Source organism: Sinohyriopsis cumingii, unplaced genomic scaffold (genome assembly GCF_028554795.1).
Source record: "Sinohyriopsis cumingii isolate HCF-2022 unplaced genomic scaffold, ASM2855479v2 utg002845l, whole genome shotgun sequence".
Lineage (NCBI taxonomy): Eukaryota > Metazoa > Mollusca > Bivalvia > Unionida > Unionidae > Sinohyriopsis > Sinohyriopsis cumingii.
This window is the reverse complement of record NW_028316316.1, coordinates 1-26,698: the sequence shown is the minus strand read 5'-3', so window position 1 is coordinate 26,698 and position 26,698 is coordinate 1. Positions and strand designations below refer to the sequence as shown.

General features: G+C 37.1%; 1 protein-coding gene across 1 annotated transcript in view; it reads left to right on the top strand.

The window, feature by feature from the left end:
- The window catches only part of LOC149770023 (toll-like receptor 4), a 35,995-nt gene extending 25,856 nt beyond the window's left edge, over window positions 1-10,139 (top strand). The window contains exon 2 of the mRNA XM_089949517.1: window positions 3,660-10,139. Within this exon, the coding sequence (XP_089805643.1) occupies window positions 3,670-6,513 (2,844 nt within the window). The 5' untranslated portion in view covers window positions 3,660-3,669 and the 3' untranslated portion in view covers window positions 6,514-10,139. The remainder of the gene's footprint in view (window positions 1-3,659) is intronic.
- Window positions 10,140-26,698: the final 16,559 nt, after the last annotated feature.

The window sequence follows — 26,698 nt, the reverse complement described above, 5'->3', positions numbered from 1 at the left end:
TATGAAAAGTCCATGAAACAATTTTAAAGCAAAAATGTTTGTATTATGCTTTTCATCATGGCGGTTTGATGTTAATTACTCCTTTGGCTTTATTAAATATTTTACACTCTATAACACTTGAGTCCGTTTGGCTTTATAAATATTGTACACTGTATAACACTGGAGTCCCGTTTTGGTTATATATATATATATATATATATATATATATATATATATATATATATATATATATATATATATATATATATATATATATATATATATATATATATATATATATATATATATATTACACTGTATAAAACTGGAGTCCCGTTTGGCTTTTAAATATTTTACACTGTATAACACTGGAGTCCGTTTGGCTCTAGATTCTTGTCCTATACTTTTTACACCTTGTATGCAATTAAAAGCACATACCTATTAGGCTTCTTGTTATAAACACAGATGTCAACATTTAAGAGAAGCACTGGAAACCTCAGTGGTTGACTATAGATCTATAGAAGAGAGTGAAATTCCGCTCGCCAAGTGACTTTGTTCAAGTGGGGGAGTGGTATCGGTACGGCTTGCTCTTGCGGCACGTATTCAGTTCCCCTTTCCGCCTGGAAGATAGGATGGATATATATATATATATATATATATATATATATATATATATATATATATATATATATATATATATATACAGCCTGTATACATACTTTACTTGAATAGAATTTCTCCGACATAATGTAATGACACGAAGCGTACAAATCATAGCGAAGTTCATGTTAACACTTACCTATTTGTATTAATTTTATATCATACAATGCCTGTCCAGAAATGAGAACACATAATCTCACTAACAGATTTCATGTCATAATCCTTAGTCACAGGAAGAGGGAGAGGTAGTCGGATAATCTAAACTATATGAGTGATATTTTATTTCTTGAAAGGATTTTTTTTTAATGGAAGAAAACACATTAGGTCATAAATTTGTGGTTGCAGTATGCGGATGAATGTGATAAAAGGCAAAGTAACAGATTATAGATATATGTGATTACAGGACCAGTATGAAATGATTGACGAGATTCCCAGATCTTTTATTCTGTAAACTGCCTAAAGATGTTTCATGGAATTACTTTATTTACATTTAGACGGCTCGAATGCTAAAATACTGCACTTCTTTTGCTGAATAATAACACAGTGACGCACATTACAGGCATTTGGGGAGAAGATAATCTGTGTAGGATTTGCCTTCCATGGGAGTTCATTGTACATGTACTCAGTAAAAATAAAAGAGATAAAAGAGAATGTACTTTTTGCAGATGGAACTTTAAGACTTTTCGTGCAAATTCCTTCTAGGGTTCAGTGTATAAAGTGCGATAAATATAATCGTCGTTCACCAGGTGATTTAAATATTGGCCTATCCACCATGCTACGTCCAACTCTTTTAATCACTTCCATTAACGGGGCCCAGACTGGCCGAGTGGTCTAAAGCGCCCGCCTTAACCGACAACCACCATCTCACATCTGGGTTAGAGTCTTGGGCTTGGATTATATGTGTATTAAGAAGGCTTGCCAGAAGCTTCTCGTGGGTCGGTATTTCTTCCCGGGGTTTTCCCGGGGTGGTTCTTCAGCCACCTTTAGTACTGGCCTCCATGCATAGTCTCTTATGCGCAAAAAAATGGCGATAAACCTACAACAACTTCCATGAACTGTATAATCCTATCCCCTCTCAGCCGATTCAAAATATTGATTGAAGTATTCGATAAACTCAATGCCACTCTGACGATGAAACCTCCTGAGGTAAGTAGCATCCACCTTGGTATTTTTTGGTGCGCTATGACGCCTATAGCAAATTATGAGACGTCAAAATGATATCGTACACCAAAGGCCCTGAAGCAGGAGCCATTTATCTAGGCTGGATTTCTTGGGTGACTGGCTGATCTAACTTTCAAATACTTCAATCAACGATTACGATAGGTTGTCACACAAAGTGGTTGCCAAAATGGCAGAAATATTCCACACACTCGTGACGGAGGATGGTGAGATTGTTCCGCATGGCCATGTACGAAGAACAAAGAGGATGTAATGTGATGTGATTTTGATTTTTAACGTAGCTTTAACAATTTTTCAGTCATATCGCTACGATGTCTGTAATGTGGCAGTTTATAGTGATGTCTAGCACTGGGGCATCATGCCGCAGACATGTAGCATGATGTCCCACCCAGTCACATTATCCTGACACCGGGCCGACCAGTCATAACACTAACCTCTAAATGCTGAACGCCAAGCGAGGCAGCTGTTAGTACCATTTTTTAAGTCTCTGGTATGACTCGGCCGGGGATCGAACCCACAACCTCCCGCATCCGAGGCGGACGCTCTAACCACTAGGCCACCGGAGCGGTCAAGAACAAAGAGGAAAGACAACAACAAAACTGATAATCCCATCTGCAAGTATCTGAATTATAAATGCAAAATATTAGTTTAGTGTCATTGACGACGTGTTACTCTCAACAGATACAGGGAAATTCTCCATTCTATCAAATACAGGGCTGGGTCGGGAGGGGGTAGGGGTTTCCAGGGTACCAGAACCCCCTCCAAAAAATGTACAGTCACATGTCACTTGAAATATGACCATCCTTTTATTATTACGCACGTTTATTGGCTATTATGCACACTGTGTAAATATACAAACTTTTGCTTTGGTGCCCTTTCGATGAAAGTCAGGGCCCTGTTGAAATACTGCGCGCGCGCACACACACACACACACACACACACTTGACCCTATCTGGTCCTGCAATAGCTTTACACGGACATACATAGATTGTTCTTTCACAACTAAGAAGTATTTAAATGCATATTGTGTATACGGGTTTTCTTAACTATTGCATTCGTGACTTGAGTCATGGTCCTTAGGATTAGCTCATTATTTGAATCATGGTCTTTAGGATTAACTCATTTTTTGAATCATGGTCTATAGGATTATCTCATTATTTGAATCATGGTCTTTAGGATTAGCTCATTAACTGAATCATGGTCTTTAGGATTAGCAAGAGTTCAGAAATCAATTTGAAGAAGAAAAAAAGCTTGTAACGTATTTAAAAGAAAGATCCGTCACTGAGTTTTTGAAAAGTGTTTTTAAAATACAAACTACTGTCTTTGATTTGATAATGTACAGCTCGTCCCAAAGATCAAAGAGGAAGTATATTTTTATATATAAAATAACATCTTGAATATGTAGCTCAGAATCTCCTATTGCACGATGAGCCACTGAAAGTTTGCAATGCACGAGAAGCAGACGACAAACAGACACATAATAAATTCAGTGAAGGAATCGGCTCATTACAATTTCCTTTATGTTTGAAATAGAAAATGATTAAATATCAAACTACGCTGTTTCTGTCAATTATGATATATTTTAAGCTAAATTCCATAATTTAACATTTCTGATTTAAAAAAACGAAATCCCAAGAAAAATAATGGTCAGCTAAAGAAGAAGAATTCTTCCAATTTTGTTTCAAAAGTACGATCTTCAAAAATGTCTTATGTAGTTTGTGACTGACCCAAAATGTGATTTTATGGGGTCAGTTGATGACCCCATAAGTCTCATACTGCGTCCCTTGCAAACTATGTGACTAATCCAGGTAACTAATTCTGTCGATTGACCTCTATTTTAGATCAGCGGACATGAAGAATCTACTAATTTCCTGCCTTCTTCTAGTCCTACTATCTGATGTTGTTGTGTCTCGGTGTAAAAGGATAGGCATTCTGTATATCTCCAGAAATGTTTGCAACCTTTGTGGCTGTGCATCGGATGAAAACGATACTCTTGCTGTCGATTGTAAAATGCGCCGTCTACCACACGTGCCATTTCGCATTCCTAGCAACGTGACCAGTCTTGACCTTGGCAACAACTGTATCACTATGCTAAGGAATAATTCTTTCACTGGGTTATCTAATTTGCGGAATTTGGATTTGTCATACAATGATATTAATTTTATGGAAATCGGTACTTTCTGGCCTTTGAAAGCTTTAGAGAATCTTCGGCTAGTAAAAACAAATCTTGGACTACTCCAAGCAGCATTAAGAAGAGGATTATTCGGAGGGCTTCTAAATTTGCGGTGTGTAAAGTTACATGGAAATGTTAATACACCTCTTGCTAACTTAAGCCGTCTGCCAGATGAGACATTCGCCGATCTTCTTGGCCTGGAAGAGTTGACCATAGATGGAACTTATGGCATAAGGTTTGGACCGGGATTTGAGAACCTTACAAACTTCAAAACCCTTACAATGTCTGGTTGGATTGGTCAATGTGATATTGCCAGATTAGAATCGGAAACATTTCTTTACGTTCCATATCTACAACATATCAACATGATAAACTGCCAGCTGAGTTATATTGCCTTTGATGCATTTAAATCCTCGAAGAATCTGAAGACTTTGGATCTTTCAGAAAATGTAGCTCTCGGATTTAACAACTTTGGACGATCTTTGGAAGGTCTCAAGTACACCTCTATAACGGTCTTAAATGTCACGTCAATAGTCTCTCCGTATGGGAAAGGATCCATCTTGTCACTCGATGACGTAAAACATTTGCACGAAACAAAGTTAGAGGAAGTGTACCTGGACAGAAATGCATTGGAATCCATTGAGGATGGAGTATTATCAAAATTTCCACCCACCTTGCGAAAATTATATTTTCGAGAAAATAGGCTGCTTTTTACCCTATTTATGTATGATATATTCAGCTTGGACAATCTTCTCATTTTCGATGCAGGAAATCAACAACACGTGACAAGCAGCAAAATGAGAAAAAGGACACGGAAGCAGGCTCGAGTCGAACACTCAGATAGGCCTAACCCGGAGTACAAAACTTCAAGTGACTTTACGTACGGACAAAACAGAAGGAAGGACATGAAAATCCCCAAATTGCTAAATAATAAAAGAGTGTCTCCAAACAGATATATTGTTTGGAAAGATCTCAACAATAACAATTTAAAAAGACATGTAGTCAAGGATCCAAGTTCTTTAAATGTTTTGGTACAAGACAGGAATGAGACAATGCAAGATTTAGATTATTTCTTTCAAAAATCTGACACAATCATTCCAGATCAAAAAAAGGATGTGATTCAAAGAGGCAAAAGAGCTGCTATTAAAAACGCTGCTCTGAGATTGGAATCAAAACTCTCGGTCACCACCCCAAATCGCAAAATGGCGTTGACTACCTTCATCTGCAGTGGTAGTGAGTCCAATCTTGTGTTCCTCAATTTCAGTGGCGTAGACAACAATATCACATACATCGATATCTCGGGTAATTATATTCCCGTCCTAGGTAACTCAGATTTTGCAGGGTTGTCCAAAGTTGAGTTTTTAAAACTGTCCAATAATCACATTGTTAATTTGGAACCCCTTACATTTGTACCACTTCAATCTCTTATATATCTTGACTTGTCCAATAATTACCTGGGAAATTCAATTATTGAAACTTCAGCCTGGAATTTGTTCCAGTCACTACACAGTTTACAGACAATAAATATATCAGGAAATTCCATATCCCACCTACCACTACATATATTTCAAGCAATGCGTCATCTGCAAACGCTGGACGCCAAATTTAATTATTTAAACGACTTTGATGTAAATTTAGAAAACTCAACGCTTCTTCGGACTTTGGACCTCTCAAACAATCGATTGCCGTATTTAAAGACAAAAATCATAAATTATCTGGATCATTTAGCAAAGGATCGCAGCATGTCGCTCGACCTTAGCGGAAACAATCTATTGTGCACGTGCAGAACGCTTCCGTTTTTGAGATGGTTGAGAATGACGAATGTTACATTAATCAACAGAAGTCAGTATTTCTGTTCTTTAGAAAATGGAAGCATCCGCTACATCAATCAATCGACTCTTGTAAGCCTGTTAGAATCAAGCTGCAAATCATATACCATGTTCTACATCGGTGCCGCAATAGGAGGTACCTTTGCTCTATCATTTGCTATATTCTTTTTCGTATACAGAAACAGGTGGAGGTTAAGGTATCTTTACTACATGACAAAACTTAAATTGCCAAAAAAGCCGGCAGCCAATACAGAATATTTTTACGCCAATACTGGATTCGTGTCTTATGATGACAATGACGATCAGTTCGTCAAGAACTGTCTAATACCTGAGCTGGAAGTCAACAGAGGCCACAGGTTGGTTATCAAAGATCGAGACTTTCTGCCTGGTGAAGTTTTGGCAACAACGATACTTAAAGCAATACGAGAGAGCAGAAAAACGATATCTTTGATAAGCCGAAAGTCTTTACAAAACAAATGGTGGACATTTGAAATGCATATGGCTCAAATAGAAAGCATCTATATGAATAGAAATGTTCTCATTCTGATTTTTCTGGAGGACATTCCAGTCCATGATCTGCCACAGCACGTGCTGGATCTCCTTCATTTCGGCCCTTGCATCCAGTTACATTCTGTTACACAAGTACAGTGTGCTTTCTGGAACGAACTACACGAATATATGATCGAAAGATGACGAAATGGCTTTGCTGAACGCAGAAACTTTGAATTCTCTGCCATTGAGAAACAAAGCCGTTCTCGTGTACAGTAATCGTGTATGGTATCAATATGAAGAAAAAAAGGAACGAAAATAAATTGTGTTACGTACGTGGGCATGGTTTTGCATTATGACTATTTCAACCAATGATATGCTAGAGATCATATAATAATAACTTGATTGGCTGAACCGAGAGAAGGTAGAACGAGATGGACCAATGATAGGCTAGCGATTATATAATAATAACTTGATTGGCTGAACCGAGAGAAGGTAGAACGAGATGGACCAATGATAGGCTAGCGATTATATAATAAGAACTTGATTGGCTGAACCGAGAAAAGGTAGCACGAGATGGAGTAATGGTGTTCTCTGGATTTTATAATAATAATAACTTGTTCAGTAGATACTGAACCAAACACACAGAAGCCAAATATAACTGTGCAGACTTTTTATTATGTGATATTTGTATAAAACTGATAAAATTGTTCCATATATAAAGCTTTTGCTAGGACTATTTTCGTGAAACCAAATTGTATGGAGACTTCAAAGACTCCAGAGTTTAATTGATAGTAGGAGAGGGGAATATGTGAATTTAACGAAGAAACTGTGTGTGCATGTGAGATTTAGATTTTTAGTGTAGCTTGAACACTTTTAGTCATACCACTACGATCTCTGGAGTGGGCAGTTTATTGTGATGTCTAACACTGAAACATCATGCCGAAGCCATGCATTATGCCCCATCCATTCACATTATCCTGACACCAGGCCGGTCAGTCCTAAAACTAACCTCTTCATGCCAAGCGCAAGGCGAGAGAGCTGCTTGTACCATTTCGTAAGTCTTTGATATGGCTTGACCGGTTTTCGAACCCGCGACCTCCCGCATTCGAGGCGAACGCTCTAAGTCCACAGGTTTAATATTAGTATGATACTATGGACGCTCAAACCACTTAGGCCATCGGAGCGATCGCGAATACACTGGGATGACTACTTTGGTGTACCCCTGGGCATCAAATCAATCTGGGATGACTACCGTTGTATATCCCTGGGCATCAAAAACAATCTGGGATTACTACTGTGGTGAATCCATGGGCATCAAATCAATCTAGGATGACAAATGTGGTGTATCCCTATGCATCAGATCAATCTGGAATGACTACCGTTGTGAATCCCTGGTCATCAAGTCAATCTGGGATAACTACTGTAGTAAATCCCTGAGCATCAAATCAGTCTGAGGTTACTACGGTAGCGAATCGCAGGATTATATAATCTTAGATGACTACCGTGGTGAATCCCTGGAAATCGAATCAATCTGGGATGCCTAATATAGTTTATCCCTGGGCACCAAATTCATGTGGAACGACTACTGTGGTAAATCCCTGGCCATCAAATCAATCTTGGATGACTACGGTGGTGTATCCCTGGGCATCAAATCAATCTGGAATGACTACCGTAATGTATCCCTGGGCATCAAATTAATCTGTTATGTCTACCGTGGTGATTCCCTGGGCATCAAATCAATCTGGAATTACTACTGTGGTGATTCCCAGGGCATCAAATCCATCTTGGATGACAGTAGTAATTCCCAGGGCATCAAATCCATCTTGGATGACTATAAAATCAATCTGAAGTGACTACCGTGGTGATTCCCAGGGCATCAAATCAATCTGGGATGACTACCGTAATGTATCCCATGGCATCAAATTAATCTGGGATGACTACTGTGGTGTATCACAGGGTATAAAATCCATCTGGGATGACTATCAAATCAATCTGGGATGACTACCGTGGTGAATCCCTGGGCAACAAATTAATCTGGGATGACTACCGTGGTATATCTCTGGGCAAGAAATCAATCTGGGATGACTACCGTGGTATATCCCTGGGCAACAAATCAATCTGGGATGACTACCGTGGTATATCTCTGGGCATCAGATCAATCTGGGATGACTACCGTGGTATATCTCTGGGCATCAGATCAATCTAGGATGATCTTGATCAAGAAACTTTACTCCAGTTGCCTTAGCTCTAAATGACATGTGCACTGCTGTGCTGTAAAACACCAAACCAAACCACACCAACTCTATTTGCATTTCGAAATTCTAAACATTAGGTTGCTAAATTGTTATTTCACAGTAGAAAAACTCTTCTACGTGAAGTCTTCATGATGATTGTTCCTAATTATAATGTGATGGAATAAAATATGTCGTATATTCATTTTCATAAATATTTTTCTTATTATTAATATATTAATATCAGTTAAACATTGGCAAAATATTAATAAAGATTACCCAATTTTCGATCAGTAACTGATATTGTATCATGTCCAGAAAACTGCATATACAAGTTTTCATTTAAGTTCAAAAGAGGGAGGGGAGGGGCCTTTTGGACATTTTCATATTTAATTCATACTAATTAAGAGAGAAAGAGAGTTTTGTGGTCGGTAGTAATGTTAACTAAAGCAGAATAATAACTTAGCTCAACCATAAATATATTAACATATTTTAATTACCGCTTCTTGTTCGTCGGTTTACTTAGATTCTATTCACGCTAATTTCCACACGCCAGTTCGTGAATGCCTGATAGTTCAATGTACAAGAAGCTAACCGTGTTTGTAGTGCTCTACTTTCTTCATAAAAACTATCTTTCATGTTTAAATCTTAAGTGTGCCTTATATTGTTTTAATAATATGAATAAAATAGAAACTCAGAATAAAACAACACAATCAACTTATCAGTTTGCAAAGGTGATTGTGGACAACAGCAAAAGGCATGGAACTACAATTTGTAGTGGACACACTTGGCAGTGATGTGAAGAATGCATTCACTCTGTCAATACACAGTTGGCAGTAACATATCTTAACTCCGCTCAAAGGGCAAATATGAGTATTTGTATGTGATATAAAAAAAATGTATGTATAGTATGTACGTTGTATAAATGATATACCACTCGTTGCGTAACTTTTTCATTAAAAGGAAACGAGGCTTGCCGTGTTTCCTTTTAATGAATCATTTCTACATATCGTGGTATATCATTGACACAACCTACATAATATAATAAATAAATAAATATATATATATATATATATATATATATATATATATATATATATATATATATATATATATATATATATATATATATATACACACACACCTTCTGTGTTTCAGGCTACACGAGGTAAAATGCCATATGGCACTTAAATCGATCTTGATGAACATAAACCTTTCAGATAAAAGTTATTAGGATATTTGTATCTCACAACAATTTCAGGTAAGATGTTACTATGATAGTTGTATCTTAAAACAATTTCAGTTACAATTTGACTATGATAGTTGTGTCTTAAAACAATGTCAGGTACAATTTGAATATGGTAGCTGTATCTTACAACAATGTCAGGTACATTTGACTGGATACTCGTTTATTTGTTTGTCCATGACTTAAAGAATATTTCTCTCTTTTTTCTTTTTTATATTGTTAATAATGTACACATAGACATTAAATTTCTGTTTTTACGAAATGTACTTTATTGCAAAGTGCAAACGTTGTGCTTACCACGGCTGTACATTTGGGAAACATTCTGTAATATATTAAACATTATCCGCTTATGTCGTTTCATGCATCGTTCATTCTCTGACATATTGTATGCATACGTACACAATGGAATCTCGGTGCAGCGTACTTTAGCGATCTAAAATGCCTAAATCTCTAACAATTCTACTTCACTTATTCTTTTTATGCTCTCTCTCTCTCTCTCTCTTTCTCTCTCGTCGCTGTAGTGGCGTGCGTGATGAATCGATGCCTTCGAGAGGGATGTGAAGTGAATTAATAGAGGTGTCTCGGTGATCAAAGGGTTATTTTCCTGTCTGGATCAACATATTTGTTTTAATTTTGCCTTCATTAAAGATTGTTTGAGACTTTGTTGGTCAACGAGTATGCTTTAGTGACAAAGTCTTTTTCTTGCGTCAAGGCTGACTCTTTTGACGTATGCAATCATCGAGTTACCATAGATTTTAAGATTGGAGCCACTATACGAAAGTCTGATTTTAACATATCTCCCAAACTATCTCCTCGTTCTCCCGCTAGTTCTTGGTACACAGGATATATGAGTTACCGTTCAGTCGAGATTCATTTTGAAAATATAGTTCACTGTGACTATTCCCTTAAAGACTAAAATATTTTGTTCAAGGTCTGCTTGTATGCCAAATTTAACAATGTGAATGTGAATCATGAAAACCGATGAAAGAAGAACGGTAGCACAAGCTCAAAGACAAGAACAGACACGGGCAGTGGGATATAAAAAATCCTCTGCACAAACATCTCCCCCCCCCCAAGCTGGAAGTCCTCTTGATACCTTCCTCTCTGAGGCAAGAAGAAATAAAATAACAGATTGTTTCAAAAGATAACAACGCAGCATTTACTACAATTCGGCTCATAAAACTGGCTATGGAGGGATTTTATTGTATTGTATTGTATTGTGACGAAACCTTCAATAAAGTAGCAGTAAAAGGCCATCAATGGAAAGCCGAATGAGCGTCGCGCAATCGAAGTTACACACGCACGCACGCACATACAGACAGACAGACACACATACACACACACACACACACACACACATATATATATATATATATATATATATATATATATATATATATATATATATATATATATATATATATATATATATATATATATATATATATATATATATATACACCGTTCCTGATCACTGCCATTTCACCTCTGTCTGCGTGGGTTCGAGTCCAAGGCTTGGCTAGCGTGGGCATGTGGGAAAGCCTGCCAGTAGCTTCTCGTGGGTCGGTGGTTCTTCCCTGGGTTTTCCAGGGTTCTTCCTCCACCAGTTATACTGGCCGCCATGTATAGCCTATCTTGTGCTGAAAAATGGCGTTAAACCTTAGAACAACAACTAGAATTTATATATATATATCTAAGGGGTGTTTTCCTTCATATTTTGGTTCAAGGAATATAAAGTTGTGCGTTCACCAGTCTTGTCATTCGACGTCGACTCAACAAGAAACTAGAATGTGGTCCAGTATTAACCGTAGACTCATTGAAACCCTTTCTTTAAGCAAGTGTAGATGTTGGTTAGTCGATGACTAGGTGCTGGTCAGGCAGACAGCGTGATGGTTAGTAGGTGTGGTTTAGTAAATATGTGTGCATGCTGCTAAGTAAGTGTAGGTGTTCATCAGTAAATGTGTGGCATAGGTAAGTATATATGAATGCTAGTCAGTACATGTGGGTGTTGGTCAGTAAGCGTCGGTATTAGGCAGTAGATATAGATTTTTCTTCAGTTGATGCGGGTGTTAGTAGGCATTGTTCAGATCAGTGCATCTGTGTGTTGTTTATTAGGTGTGGCTACTTATCAATAGCTGTTAAATGTTCAAACATCTGGACATGTTTAACTTTAACTTTCCCATAACTTTTCCTTGAGATCATTCAGCCCCACAATATTAAACCGAAAGACAATTTGTATAATAAAGATTCCAGTTAGAGACTATAATTCTTTCCTTGAGTGCACATAGATTAATTATGTCAAAACTATGGATTAATGCTAAATTTCCCGTGAGGCCACAGTGTCCTACTTCAAAATGGAGGAAAATGAGGCCGAGTTCTACTTGAGACTCTATCGCCTCCTTATACTACAAAGAACTGCATATTTTCCTCTAAGGTTTGGTCGAGATAATGTTACGGATGTTGTTACGTTCAAATTTCACGGTGTTGTAACAACCGTATATTTTCATTAAATTTCAGTCTGGTTAATATTACAGACACATTACGTTCATGGTTCACAGTAACGACGCTATATTATCCATTAAGTTTTAGCACAGTTAATGCTAAAACTTATAGGGCGTTCCCAGTCCACACTGTTGTAACGACTATATGCTCTACGGAGGTTGCGATTTTCAGACTTTAAAATTTTATATTTACATTTTATGTTGAAGACCAATGGATATGTGGAATAATCAAAAATTCTTGACGAGTTATTCTTGTATCAAAGACAAATATTCCTGAATAACCACTGTTCCCAAAATGATATTAGAAGAAAAAAAAACGAGTAAATGAGAATTTTATTCTCGCACCACCATCGACTTCTTGTCGTATATATATATATATATATATATATATATATATATATATATATATATATATATATATATATATATATATATATATATATATATAATAATGAGGACTTTATCTAGCGCCTAATATTTAGAAGCTCTAAGCGCTTTACAACTTTAGACAAAACCTATAAGATAAGAAACATAATAATATTATTACAAAAACAAACAACAAACAACATGAAATTAGAAAAACATTTTAAAAAAATAAAAAACATGCTGAGAATATTTCAGGTAGGAAACATTATTAGGTCTTTAAGTTTGTTCTTGCTGTCGAAATAAGTGAGTTTTGAGAGCCCTCTTGAATGAGATCACTGTGTCTTTGTGTCTAAGTTCAGTGGGCAATTCATTCCACGTTACTGGGCCCTGGTATGCAAAAGAACGCTGTCAATATGACTTTGTTTTCATACTTGGAATAATGAGTGTACGATTGTCAGAAGAGGAGCGTAAGTATCTTGCTGGTGTGTACACATGAGTGAGGTCAGATAGGTATGTTGGACTAGAGTCCGACAGTGAAATGTAGCACAGAGAACAAATTTTGTGTTTGATTCTGGATCGAATGGATAGCCAGTGTAGGGTACAGAGCAGCGGGGAGGTATGCTCTGATCGTGGTACTCTAAGTATGACCCGAGCAGCTGTGTTCTGAACTTTTTGAAGTTTCTGGAGTAGATATTGAGATGAACCAGACAGAATTGAGTTACAATAGTCCAGTCTTGAAAGTACTAATGAACACACAACTGTTTTAGTGGCATCAACTGAAAGATATTTGCGAATTGAGATGATGCGTCTCAGCTCAAGATGTGCAATGTGAGAGTACTGTCCAGAGTAACACCTAGGTTTCGTACTGATTGTGTGAATTTAATGTGGGCGTTGCTGATATTTATTGATTTAGGTAAAGGATGTGAATGAGAAAGTCTTTGTGTTGTGATCAGAATGGCCTCAGTTTTATCATCATTCATCTGCAGCTTGATACAAGTCATCCACAAGATTTCACATCAGAAATACACCTCTCTACACCTAGGATGGTAGCATCAACTTCAGTTGGATGGCTAGTTTTGTATATTTGCGTGTCATCAGCGTACAATTGATGAGACACTGGATGATGATCTATGACACTTGAGAGCGACTGAGTGTACAGAATGAAGAGAACAGGTCCAAGAACAGACCACTGTGGAACACCACAACATAGATCAACTGAGTTGGAGTGTATTCCATTTGCAGATACAATTTGTGTCCTGTTGACCAAGTAGGACTTGAACCACATTAAGGCTGTATCATGAATGCCAAATACATGCTGCAGACGTTGAAGTAATATATCATGGTCTATTGTGTAAAATGCTGCAGACAAATCAAGGAGGGTGAGGACTGTAATCTTTCCACTATCCAATGCAGAGAGAATGTCATTAACTACTTTTAGAATAGTAGTTTCAGTAGTGTGGCAAGGGCGATATGCAGATTGTACATTGCTAAAAAGACTGTTTGAATTTAGATGAGATACAAGCTGGGATAGAACAACTTTTTCTAAGAATTTTGAAATGAATACGAGATTAGAACATGGGCGGTAGTTTTTTAAATCATTATGTCTAGTGTTGGTTTCTTCGGCAGAGGCTTTACAATGGCAATTTTGAAAAATGATGGGAATTCTCCAGATGAGAGAGAGGTATTAATAACATCAGTTAGTGGAGGCAATACTGGATCTAAGCACTAAAGCAGCAGTGATGTTGGAATTGGATCAAGTTCACATGACTTTGGTGCACTCTTTATCAGGATTGTACGTACAAAATCCATAGAGACAGGTTCAAATGCTGCTAATGGTTGCCGCTCAAATTCTGTATCCCAACTGTATGGTGACGACGAGTCAATTGAAATTGTGGTGTCAAGCTTATCTCTAATGGTTTGTACTTTGTCACGGAAAAAAATTGCAAACATGTCCGGAAGGTCGACGGGAGAGAAGGTAGTTGGAAGTGGTGTTGATTTGTTCCTTGACATTAGCTTGTTAGTAATCTCGAAGAGCTCTTTGCAGCTGGAACTTTCCATGATCTTATTAGTGTAGTGGGCTGATTTCGCTGCATGGACTATATTTGTGACGTTCTTCTTAGCGGCTTCATAGATTTGCTTATGAATAGTGAGTCTGGTGGAAAGCCAGGGTCTCTCGGCTTTACGGCGGTCTCTTTTAGCAGTGCGAAGCTGGTCCCTAACACTGCTATACCATGGAGAACACTTTTTAATTGATACTCTGCACTTTGTAGCTGGGGCATGTTTGTCAAGTAATGAACGCAGACAGTTATCGAGTTGTTCTGCGGTAGGAGGTAAGCAAGTTGTTAGGTTAGCTTGGATGTCGTGCATTAATTTGGTTATATTTATCATACGGAGGTTTCTCTTAGTAGCAGATAAAGGTGGAGGGTTAGGGACTGATACGTCAAGATGGCATAAAATGCAGAGGTGATCTGATGCAAGGTCATGGGATACCAGGGAGGACCGTAGAATTGTATCATCGGGTCTATGAAGAATCCAGTCTAAAATGTGACCATGCTTATGGGTGGGTTGGTTAACTGACTGTTTGAGGTTGAAAACATTAATGGAATCTGGGAGTTTTTATGTAGTTCAGTTTCCGGGACAGTCAAAGTGAAAGTTGAAATCTCCAAGAACAATTAGGTTGCCACCTATCGAATTTCCATAGTCCAAGAGTATATGTATGAGATACGGGAATGTACCCCAATGAGGTGCGAGAATGTTTCGTTTGAGCGACACGATAGTCATGGCAACTAGACACTAGACATCTTTGCTTAAAAAAATCCCAATTTCCAGACAAAAAAATATACCTTCCCATTATAACACTGCGTAATCAACTATATTCAAGAAATACAAGTAAGCCAAAACCTTCCTTAGCGGACATGTGATATTTTACCATCCAGATTTATCTTATTATATAGGAATTTAGTTTTGAATCAACACATACTGCACATAATGGAAAGAATGGGTCGGTCACTGGAATGAAAGCCATCTTATAGGAAATTATGGTTTAGTCCAATGAATTTCGATAATTAAAACGGAAAGAATGGGTCGGTCACTTGAATGAAAGCCATTCATATAGGGAATAATGGTTTAGTCCAATGACTTTTCGCTAATCAAAACGGAGACAATGGGTCAGACACCTGAGTGCCAGCCATTCAAACAGGAAATAATGGTTTAATCCAACGACTTTTCGCTAATCAAAATTGACAGAATGGCTTACTAGAGTAGGGAAACGAATTTAGCCAGACTAGACAATTGTAGCTTCTAAAATTGCAACGAATGAATTCCCAAATATGTAAAATGTATTTAAAAAATGATATTAGCTCTTCTTTTTTTTTTTACAACTGACCTCTTATGTCCATGAAGTGATAAAGACATTGCGGCACTAGCACTTGTTTGAAAGGTGTATATCTGAAGTAAGCCAAGCTGTATATTCTATAACCCATATGACACCTATCAACCATACACCAAAATAAAGGAATTAAACGTTCTTTGAACAATACAAAATATCTACACGGTATTTTTGAAATAGCCAGTATAACCAGTGAGGACAGTCGGGTATATTCTGTTTCTTTACAAATCTAACCGGATGCAAAATACGAAACGGCAGAGCACCACCAGACACGAATCGTGCATTTGCATCAAGCATGTATTAATAATGAGAAGTTTGTATTTCAGATCATGTGTATGTCAAGTGGAGGTCATATTCATTAGTGTCATGCCATGCATGTGTCAAGTGGAGTTAGCTTGTGTTAGCTAGAGTTATCAGTTGTATCGACTCCATTTTTACTTAATTACTGTAAATTTAATGAAAAGCACATTTTCAAACACAACGACTTTTTTCGTATAATATTATGACCTCATATCCCGTAAAACTTGTATTTTACTTTAAAATTTTCTGGTAACTCTGTATCATTTGTGTTTTGTTTATTTTTTTCTTGCCCAATTCTGAATTACATATACGTGATTTATTAAATTACAACAAATTTTGTTGAACATGTGCATGACCACGGGGCACCTGCTGCATCATCTAAGACAAGTTATTTGATGCTCTTGTTTGTTTTGGTTTTTTTTGTTTTTTTTTATAAAAGTGACACATGTTTGGTTGTTGATTCCATAAACAAATAATATGAATTTGATATATGATGTAATTATTTTCATAAAATATTATGATGCGATTTCATTTTCTCTGCCACAGAGAGATCGCGTGAATATCTACGAAGTTTTACGTTATTCAAGTGTTTCTTCATTTCTAAGAACCGTTCCGGTGGCTTTAGTGGTTAGAGCGTCCACATCGGACGCGGGAGGACGCAGGTTGGAACCCCGGCCGAGTCATACCATAGACTTATTTTAAAATTGGTACAAGCAGCTGCCACGCTTGGTACTCAGCATTAAGAGGTTAGTGTTAGGACTGGTCGGCCTGGTGTCAGGATAATGGGACTGAGTGGGACATCATGCTACATGTCTGGTGCAGGATGCCACAGTGATAATCACCATGAACTGTCACATTGCCACATCGTAGCGATATCACTAAAATTGTTAAGGCTACGTTACAAATTCAAACACACTCCCGGACATTTTATTTGGACATGGTGCCCGCGGAAGTCTTCCAGTGTCAACTGTACCGAAAAATATTTCGAGAAAGATCTAAATACATTGCTCAGTCAAAACATAACGTAAACAATACTTCTACGCAATGGCAACCATAAACATGGCGGAAGCAGGAACCAAGGATGTGATTTTTTATTTGTTTCTTCTTTGATTCACAATACAATCCTAACAGTCTTCACAGGCAAAAAACGTGTAATCGCCATTTAATGGTGGAATTTCATTACAACGCACAGGACAACGATTTTATTAGAAAGCTGATTAAATGGCGTTGCTTCCGTTATGTATACAACATCAATCTTCACTTGTAGTTTAAGTATGGCTTATTAAAGGTATCCATGAAATACACAGTCATGACTTATTAAAGGTATCCGTGAAATACAGTCATACTCGCATTGTTGTAGTGGCTGATCAATGAGTCTTTAAAACTATATCCAAGGTAAGAAGTTTACGCAGATATATATATATATATATATATATATATATATATATATATATATATATATATATATATGAATTCAATTAGTCTACAGAAATCTAACTATCTTACACATATATAAGTATTCTATATGAATCCACGTCTTCTACAGCAATCTAAGCAATGTTCATGAATTTTAGTATTCTACATAAATCCACGTATTCTACATGAATCCATGTATTCTACATGAATCCACGTATTCTACATGAATCCACGTATTCTACATAAATCCATGCATTCTACATGAATCCATGCAGTCTACATAAATCCACGTATTCTACATAAATCCATGTATTCTACATGAATCCACGTATTCTACATGAATCCACGTATTCTACATAAATCCACGTATTCTACATGAATCCACGTATTCTACATAAATCCACGTATTCTACATGAATCCACGTATTCTACATAAATCCACGTATTCTACATGAATCCACGTATTCTGCATAAATCCACGTATTCTACATGAATCCACGTATTCTACATAAATCCACGTATTCTACATGAATCCACGTATTCTACATAAATCCACGTATTCTACATGAATCCACGTATTCTACATAAATCCACGTATTCTACATGAATCCACGTATTCTACATGAATCCATGTATTCTATAACAGTTGGGGTATTCTACATGAATATGGATATTCTCCATGAATCCAGGTATTTCTATGCGAATCCAAGTATTCTACATGAATAAAGGTATTCTACGTAAATTCAAGTACTATATATGAATCTAAGCATTCCACATGGATCTGAGTTATCTACATGATAATGGGATAATATGAACGAATTTTTCTTAGTAATACTGCACGACTTTGGGAGTACAGTATTAATCCGAATAAAACGAGTTCATATTTTCCCCACACAAATACAGTAACCTTTTTATTTTATGCTCATTTATCTACATAAGGCTTAATAATAAAAACACACTTCAAGAAACAAAGTAATTGAATGTATGTTGCATTCCAAAATAAATATACAACCGTACATTCATCAATACACAGTAACAATATTAATGAGCATATAGCACCGCCTAGCGACCTTTGACCTTGTTCGCGCCCTCGTAAGTATCAAAACTAATTCTCGTTCTGGTCTACTTAAAATTGAAATTTAGAGTCATATTGTGAATGAATGCGCATTGAAACAACTTTTCCAGTTGGTCTGAAATGTACGGATTTTTTTTCTTCCTCTGTTGTTTTTACTCAGTTCCTCTTTTCTGCTTGTGAGGGTCTGGATTTATTAGCTGTGTCAATTCCGTACGATGTACATGTGATTTGAGCACTGGAACCGCCTTGAATCGGCTGCATGGGTGTTTCTGTTCTGTCATGAATTTTTGGACTCATAATGTGGGGAAAATAATAATTCTTGCAACTGAACTTCTCAAACAGACACTGCAGAATATCAGGTTCAATTCAGTTTGAGTGCAGTAAAGAGGATGTGAGTAAGTATATGTTTTGCCATTCTTATTACAAGCTAAAGAAGACATGTTTATGACTGGTCGTTTGCATGGTCTTTGTAGGGACCCCGGCTTATTACCTAACCTGTATGGCTTCTATCTCTAGCCTAAATCCAAAACATTGTATCAAAATATTTAACGTGGAAAATTGCAAAGCAGTTGCTGAGTGACAGTCCATTTAGCCAGCGGAAATAAGAATTCTTCCTCGTCATGATTTATTGGCACTGGGGTTCTTACATTTTTACTAAAACCTGTAGCTGCATTTTTTCTAGGATTTAGTACTTTGACTTATAAAATGGTACGATTCTATAGATATACAATTGCCCTTAGCCTCAATGTAATTTTCTATGCTATTTTTATAGACCCCAGAGATCACTGATCGTAGTCTGAACCAATCCATTTACCACAACTTACGATCATTTCTCTTAGATAACTGTTTAAATGATCAGAATGGTAGTGTCATTACTAAGTCTCTCGCGTTTCTTGTGGACATTGCGAATACCACGTTCATTCGTTTTCTTGTTTGCAAGTTTCATTTGTAACATCACTAAACTCGTCACATCGTAAACTTTATCATCTCTACTTACAAATAGACGAAACGGCTTCTTAGTTCATCCACAAACAAATATAATAAACCAAAAGCTAGATGCACATACATTGTTAACAATCAAAGGAGTTCCTAATGCATGCTACTAATTTTAGACACGCGTGTCTTGCAATATAAGGCCGTGCAGTATGGAACAATACTGCACCGTTAAGACCATGTAAAGTTAACGGAGAAAATATGATCATATCATAAGAATCCAATTATTCAACAAGAATCCAAGTATTCTAAATGATGATGATGAAGAAGAAGAAGAATTTAGTGCTTTTCAGTATTTGAACACATAAAAACGTACATAGTGACCAAAATTACAATAATAAATACATGAAATTAAAAAACAAAAACATGCTAACGATAATTAAGGAAGCAAACATTGTTAAGTTTTAAGTTTCTTCTTGTAGTCTAAATAGATGAGTTTCAAGAAGACTCTTGAATGAGATTATGTCCTTGTATCTAAGATCTAAGATCTATGGGCAATTGATTCCACGTAGCTGGGCCTTGATACGCAAAAGAACGTTGTCCGAATGACGTTTTAACAGTGGAAACAATGAGAATGCGAGAATGCGAAGAAAAGCGTAAGTTTCTAAATGGGGTCAATGCATGGGTGAGGTCAGATGGATGGAGCCAGTCACACAAAAAATATAGCTTGGTGAACTTATTTTGTTATTGATTCCATGAAGGTTACAAAACAGAAGGAAGGTGTGCTCGGTTTTTCTGTAGTAGATACTGAGACGAACCAGATAGAAGTGAATTACTAAAGCACCCATATTAAAATTTAACGCGGTGGTCCACTAAAGCACCCATGTGGAAATGTAACGTTGTGGTCCACTATTCGGTATAAGACAGAGCATAAACACATATACAAACATAAAATTAGAAAAACAAACACATGAAATTACAAAACAAAAACATGCTGACAATAATTAAGGAAGTAAATATTAATAATTCTCTAAGCCTGAACTTGTAGTCGAAATATGTCAGTTTCAAGAGCACTCTTGAATGAGGTTACGGTGTCTTTGTGTCTGAGATCAATGGGCAATTGGTTCCACGTAGCAGGTTCCTAGTGCACAAAATAACGTTATCCGTATGACTTCTTTTAAAAGTGGGAACAATGAAAATAAGAGTGTCCGGAAAAAAAAGCTTAAGTTTCTAGATGGGGTATACACATGGGTGGTGTCAGATAGATATATTGGACTGGAGCCAGTCAACGAACTGTAGCACAGTCAATAGATTTTATTTGATTCTGGATCGAACGAGTAGCCAGTGGAGGTTACAGAGCGGGGATGGGGAAGAGGAGGTGTGCTCAGTTATTCGTACTCAAAGGATAAACCGAGCAGCTGTGTTTGAACTTGTGACGTTTCTCCAGCAGACATAGAGACGAACCAGATATAAGTGAATACAATAGTCCAGTTGTGAAGGTACTAAGGAAATACAAGCGTTTTAGTAGTATCAAGCGAAAGAAAATTGCAAATGAAGCTGATGCGTCTGAGCTCCAGAAATGCAGCCTTGGTATGCAGCTGTAATCAGAGTACTGTCGAGAGTGACGCCAATGTTTCGTACTGATTGTGTGCATTTAATGTTGGCATTATTGATGATTATTGCTTGATGTAACGGATGTGAATGAGAAAGTCTTTACGTGGTGACCAGGATGGCTTCGATTTTATCATCATTCATCTGCGGCTTGTAACGTTTCATCTATGACTTCTCATCGGAAATGCACCTCACTATGCCTTGGATGGCAGCCTCAACTTCAGTTGGGCAGCTAAATTTGTGCATTTGAGTGCCGATCAATGACACTTGAGAGCGGCTGAGTGTATAAAATGAAAAGAAAGAGGCCGAAAACAGAGCCTTACGGAACACCAAAACATAAAACAAATGGGCTGGACTATTTTCCATTTACGGACACGATTTATGTCCTGTTGACTGAGTATGATTTGAACCAGAGTAAAGCTGCATCTTGAATACCAAATACATGCTAAAAACGTTGAAGTAATATGCCATGGTCTATTGTGTCAAATCTCACAGACAAGTCAAGAAGGTTGAGGACTGTTAGAGAGAAGGTCGTTAAATATTCTCAGAAGGACAGTTTCAGTACTATGGCGAAAGCGATATGCAGACTACATAGCTAGAATGAATATTTGAATACATATGAGATATAAGCTGGGATAGAACAACTTGTTCGAAGATTTTTTTTACATGAATGGGCGGTTAGAAACAGGGCGGTAGTTCTTTAAATTTTATGGCTTAGCGTCGGTTTTTAAAAAGCAGCTTTGCAATGGCAGTTTTGAAAAGTGACGGAAATTCCCCGGAGGAGAGAGAAATATTGATAACATCGGTTAGTGGAGGCAACATTGAATCTAAGCACTCATGCAGCAGTGGTGTCGGAAGCGGTTCGAGTGCACCTGCCTTTGGGGCGCTGTTCATCAAATATGTTTGTACTCCATCCTTACAGACAGGTTCAAATGCTGTCAAAGGTTGCCGGTGATACTCTGTATCACAACTGTACAGTGACGCCGAGTCAAATGAAATTGTGTCGTCAAGTTTATCTCTAGTGGATTGTACATTGTCACGGAAGAAATTCGCAAACAGTTTCGGAAGGTTGACCAGAGAGAAGGTCGTTGGAAGTGGTGTACATTTATTCCTTGAGATTAACTTGTTCTTAATCTCAAGAGGTTTTTGAGATGGAATTTTCAATGATTTTAGTACTGTAGGATGCTGATTTTGCTACAGAAACTATATTTGTGACATTTTTCTTAGCAGCTTCATAGATCTGCTTATGAATCGTGAGGCTGGTGGTAAGCCCAATCCTCTCAGCCTTATTGCGTTCTCATTTAGCATTGCGAAGTGCCCCCAACAATACTATACCATGGATAACACTGTTGAATTGACCTTCTACACTTGGTTGCTGGGACATGTTTGTCAAGCAGTAAATAAAGCATTTATCAAGATGCACAGCTGTATGAAGTAACGATGTTTTCAGGTTTGCTTGTATGTTATGCATCAGTTGAGTTCTATTTATCACACGTGGATTTCTCGTAGTAGCAAAACAGAGATGGAGAATTAGAGACTGATACCTTGAGAAGAAATACGACGCACAGGCGATCTGATGCAAGTTCTTGGGATACCAATGACGACTGTAGAATATTATCATCAGGTCTGTGAAGAATCCAGTCTAACACGTGATCATATTATGGGTATGATGGTTCACTGGCTGTATGAGTTTGAAAATATTAATAAAATTTACGAGTATTGGCCCCCTGCACTGTTGAAATGAAAATTGAAATCTCCAAGAATAATCACTTTCGACTAGGAGGAGTGCGGTAGAGGCAGGAAAAAATGGACCAACCTTTGCACCACTGTGAGTGAGATTTGGATCAGTTCAAACGATGTGTGGTCGAAACTGAAAATTGTATTGTGGTTAAGACGTTAGATTATGGAGTTCTTTGCGATTACAGCAATTCTGCCTCCACGAGAGCCACGTGGGAACGCCTTGATGGATCTAAGCATTCTACGTGAATTCAAGTATTATATATGTACTTAAGCATGCCATATTTATCTAGGTATTATATCAGCTTCGCTAGCCAATGTTCCGCTAACCCTATCTGCCCCGTGGTGGATCGAACAGCTATATGGGTGCTTAGACCTAGCGACATCTATTGGGTGTAATGTGTTGCCTCCCTTAGTATGTAATGCCAACTAACCAATAGCGTGGTGTGTTGTACATCGGCCGAAAACGGTGGAGGCAATTGATCTAACAAGGATACTTTGTAAGTTTAACATCGAAAGTATGACTATGTACAAGAGCGACGCAAGCACAGATGTATTCGAGTGAAAGGTAATTTTGCAAACACGGACCGGCACTGGAAAATTCCCTATTTATCAGTTCATTAGAACTGTCTACTTCCCTTGTCTCGATCACGTAGGAAAAGTGTTCAAATTTGAACAACTTAATTTTGATTGGATGCGGTGGCTTGCCGCCGCATCCAATGAAATTCACAGACCCGAAGAACAGAAATATCTGCTCGATATGCCAAGGTGTAGAGGGGGTTATCGGAACCTTTCTAGCGAAGATGGGTATTCTATATGAATCGAAGTATTCTATATGAACACAAGTGTTCTACATGAATCAAAGTATTCACTGCATAACTTGATACACTTGTATTAAGTTCCCAATAAAGAATATTTAATTGCGTGACTGTCAACTGGAGATACGTTTTACAACTGAAATTTAAGAAATTCATTATTATGTAAAGTAAGGGTCAAAGGTGTAATCTATGTGACTGTTAATTAGCATTAAGGCCATTATATTAACAATTCTTTCAAGATGGTTGTCATGTTGACTACTTTGGCTGTCAGATCGACATAATTTTCCTGTATGACCAACTATATGTCACAAGCAGTAGCGATACCAATATTTTCAACATGACCACCCTGTTGGACGTTAGATTTCCATTTGAACTATCTACAGGTCATACGAAGTCTTTCAGTGAAAACACCAAGACGATATGACCAACAATTCAGAAGCAGAGATATGATTTGACGATTTTCAATATGGCGGCTGTGGCACTTATATTGGATCTTCAAAGGACTTCATTTTTATTGAAGCCCAACCAAACATCAAGACCAACATTTCAAATTTCACGACTTTCATTGAAGAAGTTTAATTATGAGTAGCTACTGCTAACGGATGAGAGATGACGGACGCATGACCATCCCGTAATAAGTTCTTCTCGTCCTTGACCATTAAGCTAGCTATATGTGGTATTGTAAACTAACCCAATCCTTCTAACGGGCCTCTCTGGACCAAAAGAAGATGTTTGTACTGCTCACAAATGTGTCAAGAAATTAAAAAGTGCTTGAGTTATCTGAAAATTCTAATCAATTTATCTAAATGTGAATATAAATGTGCAACATTCCATTTGCCTACATGCAAGTATTGTTATTATTATTGTTATCATTAGTAGTAGTAGTAGTAGTAGTATTGGTATTATTATTATTATTATTATTATTATTAGTTCTCACTAGGGTTTGTGCCTAAAACGTAAGATTCCAAAATATTGTTAAACGTGTTTTAAGAAAATAAGAAACATTTGTTGCAATGACCTGAAAATATAATAGCAAATCTACAAGAGAATACAAATTTTCATACCAAACGTAAACCTTGCTGTAAAGGCCTGAAAATTTAACTTATAACTATGATGCAGTGTGTAAAATGTAATGGTTCTAAGTTATATAGTTATTCTAACATCGCGATAAAATATATTAAAGACTACCGTACGAACGTACAGAGGGGAAGCAAAGGAACAAGCGGTTTTGCCATCGCATTAAAGGCATAATACATACAGGACATTGTCTTTTCCTACGTTGATACCAGATATATTTCATCTCGTGGTACCACAATGTCAGACCTGCGTTCTTCACAATTTGTCAAACACCCCGCCCCCGCCCCCCAACAGCCCCAGTTGAATTGTAAACAAATAAAAATTACTGCATTCACCAATGTGGTTCATTCATCAGTTCAGACGCTGTTCCACAAGAATATTTCTATATAGCGTACCGTTGAACTAGTAATAGTAATGCTTGCCATATTTCCACGAAAGAAATTATTAATTTCCAAGACTATATAAATTTGTCATCTCCACTACACGCTTAGTTATTATAGAAATGTAAGGTAGACTGTATCCAATATTTTAATGTATCGTGCAGCTACCTACCTTAGAACATTTTTTTCAAATTAGAACTGATGAAAGTTATAAGTTATCCGTCTAAAATATAATAATTACTTATTTTTATTTTCATATGACATCCGTCGATTGAATGTGATAATCCAGTAATATATCAAATGGTTTTATGTTTCTATTTTCTCATGCGTAAAACTTGTTTACTTAGGGTCGACAGGTCGCCCCATTGCCCTCGTTAACAATCTCATGTAAATGCGCAGTATTTGAAACAAATAGTACATGACTCTCACAATTATAACTTTATTCTTGATTATTTTTTTCAAAGAGCGGCATATATAGCAGATTCTACTTAGAAAATTATTCAGATTTTCACAAAAGAGCTCAAAACGTGACGACTTTTATACAGATTGAGAAGCAATAATTGTACCTGATGAATACTGTGCTATTAATCCTCTGTCTAAATTGGAGAAGTGCAAGGTTATTTTAATTTAATTGGAAAAAATTGGGTGAGAAAAATAATCTATGTCGGATTATGTACCAAGACAAGAAAATCCCAGTCGTAGGGAAACAAATAATGTAACCCCGCGACTGGTATTTCCTTGTCTGGGTGGAAACCCCAGCACAGGTTCTCTTAAACTTACTCCTGGGCAAAAACACCCTCTCCCCACGCCTTTTCGTATATTTGCATCTTTTATAGCCTGGTCATATAAATATACGTGTCCTAAGAAAGCGGTAATATTTGGTTGACCTTCTAATGGTATCTATGCGGTATATCTTACTCCTGTCTCCCTAATCTGTATAATGTTAAAATATAATACACGATGGAGCGATGGAGCGATTGGCCCTAACAGGATTCCATGTAAAAGAGCCAGTTTACAGTTAGGTCTAGAATTCTCACAGACATTTTTGTGCACCTTAACAAACGAGGAAGTTCAGTAGCCGGTTTCATCATGTAAACAAACATCTAATATAATCTTTAAAACGGACTTATATATATCATAACAGACCTAATCTGTCGCAGCAAATTATGTGTTTTGACATTTTGTTTAACTGTTTGACCCTATTATGAAAACAATTTAAGTCCGATTCAGCGATACATTATAGCGGGTTTGTCGAAGTTTTCAAGGATGTAAGGGGAAATAACTTCAGAGAGACGCGAGCGGCGTCT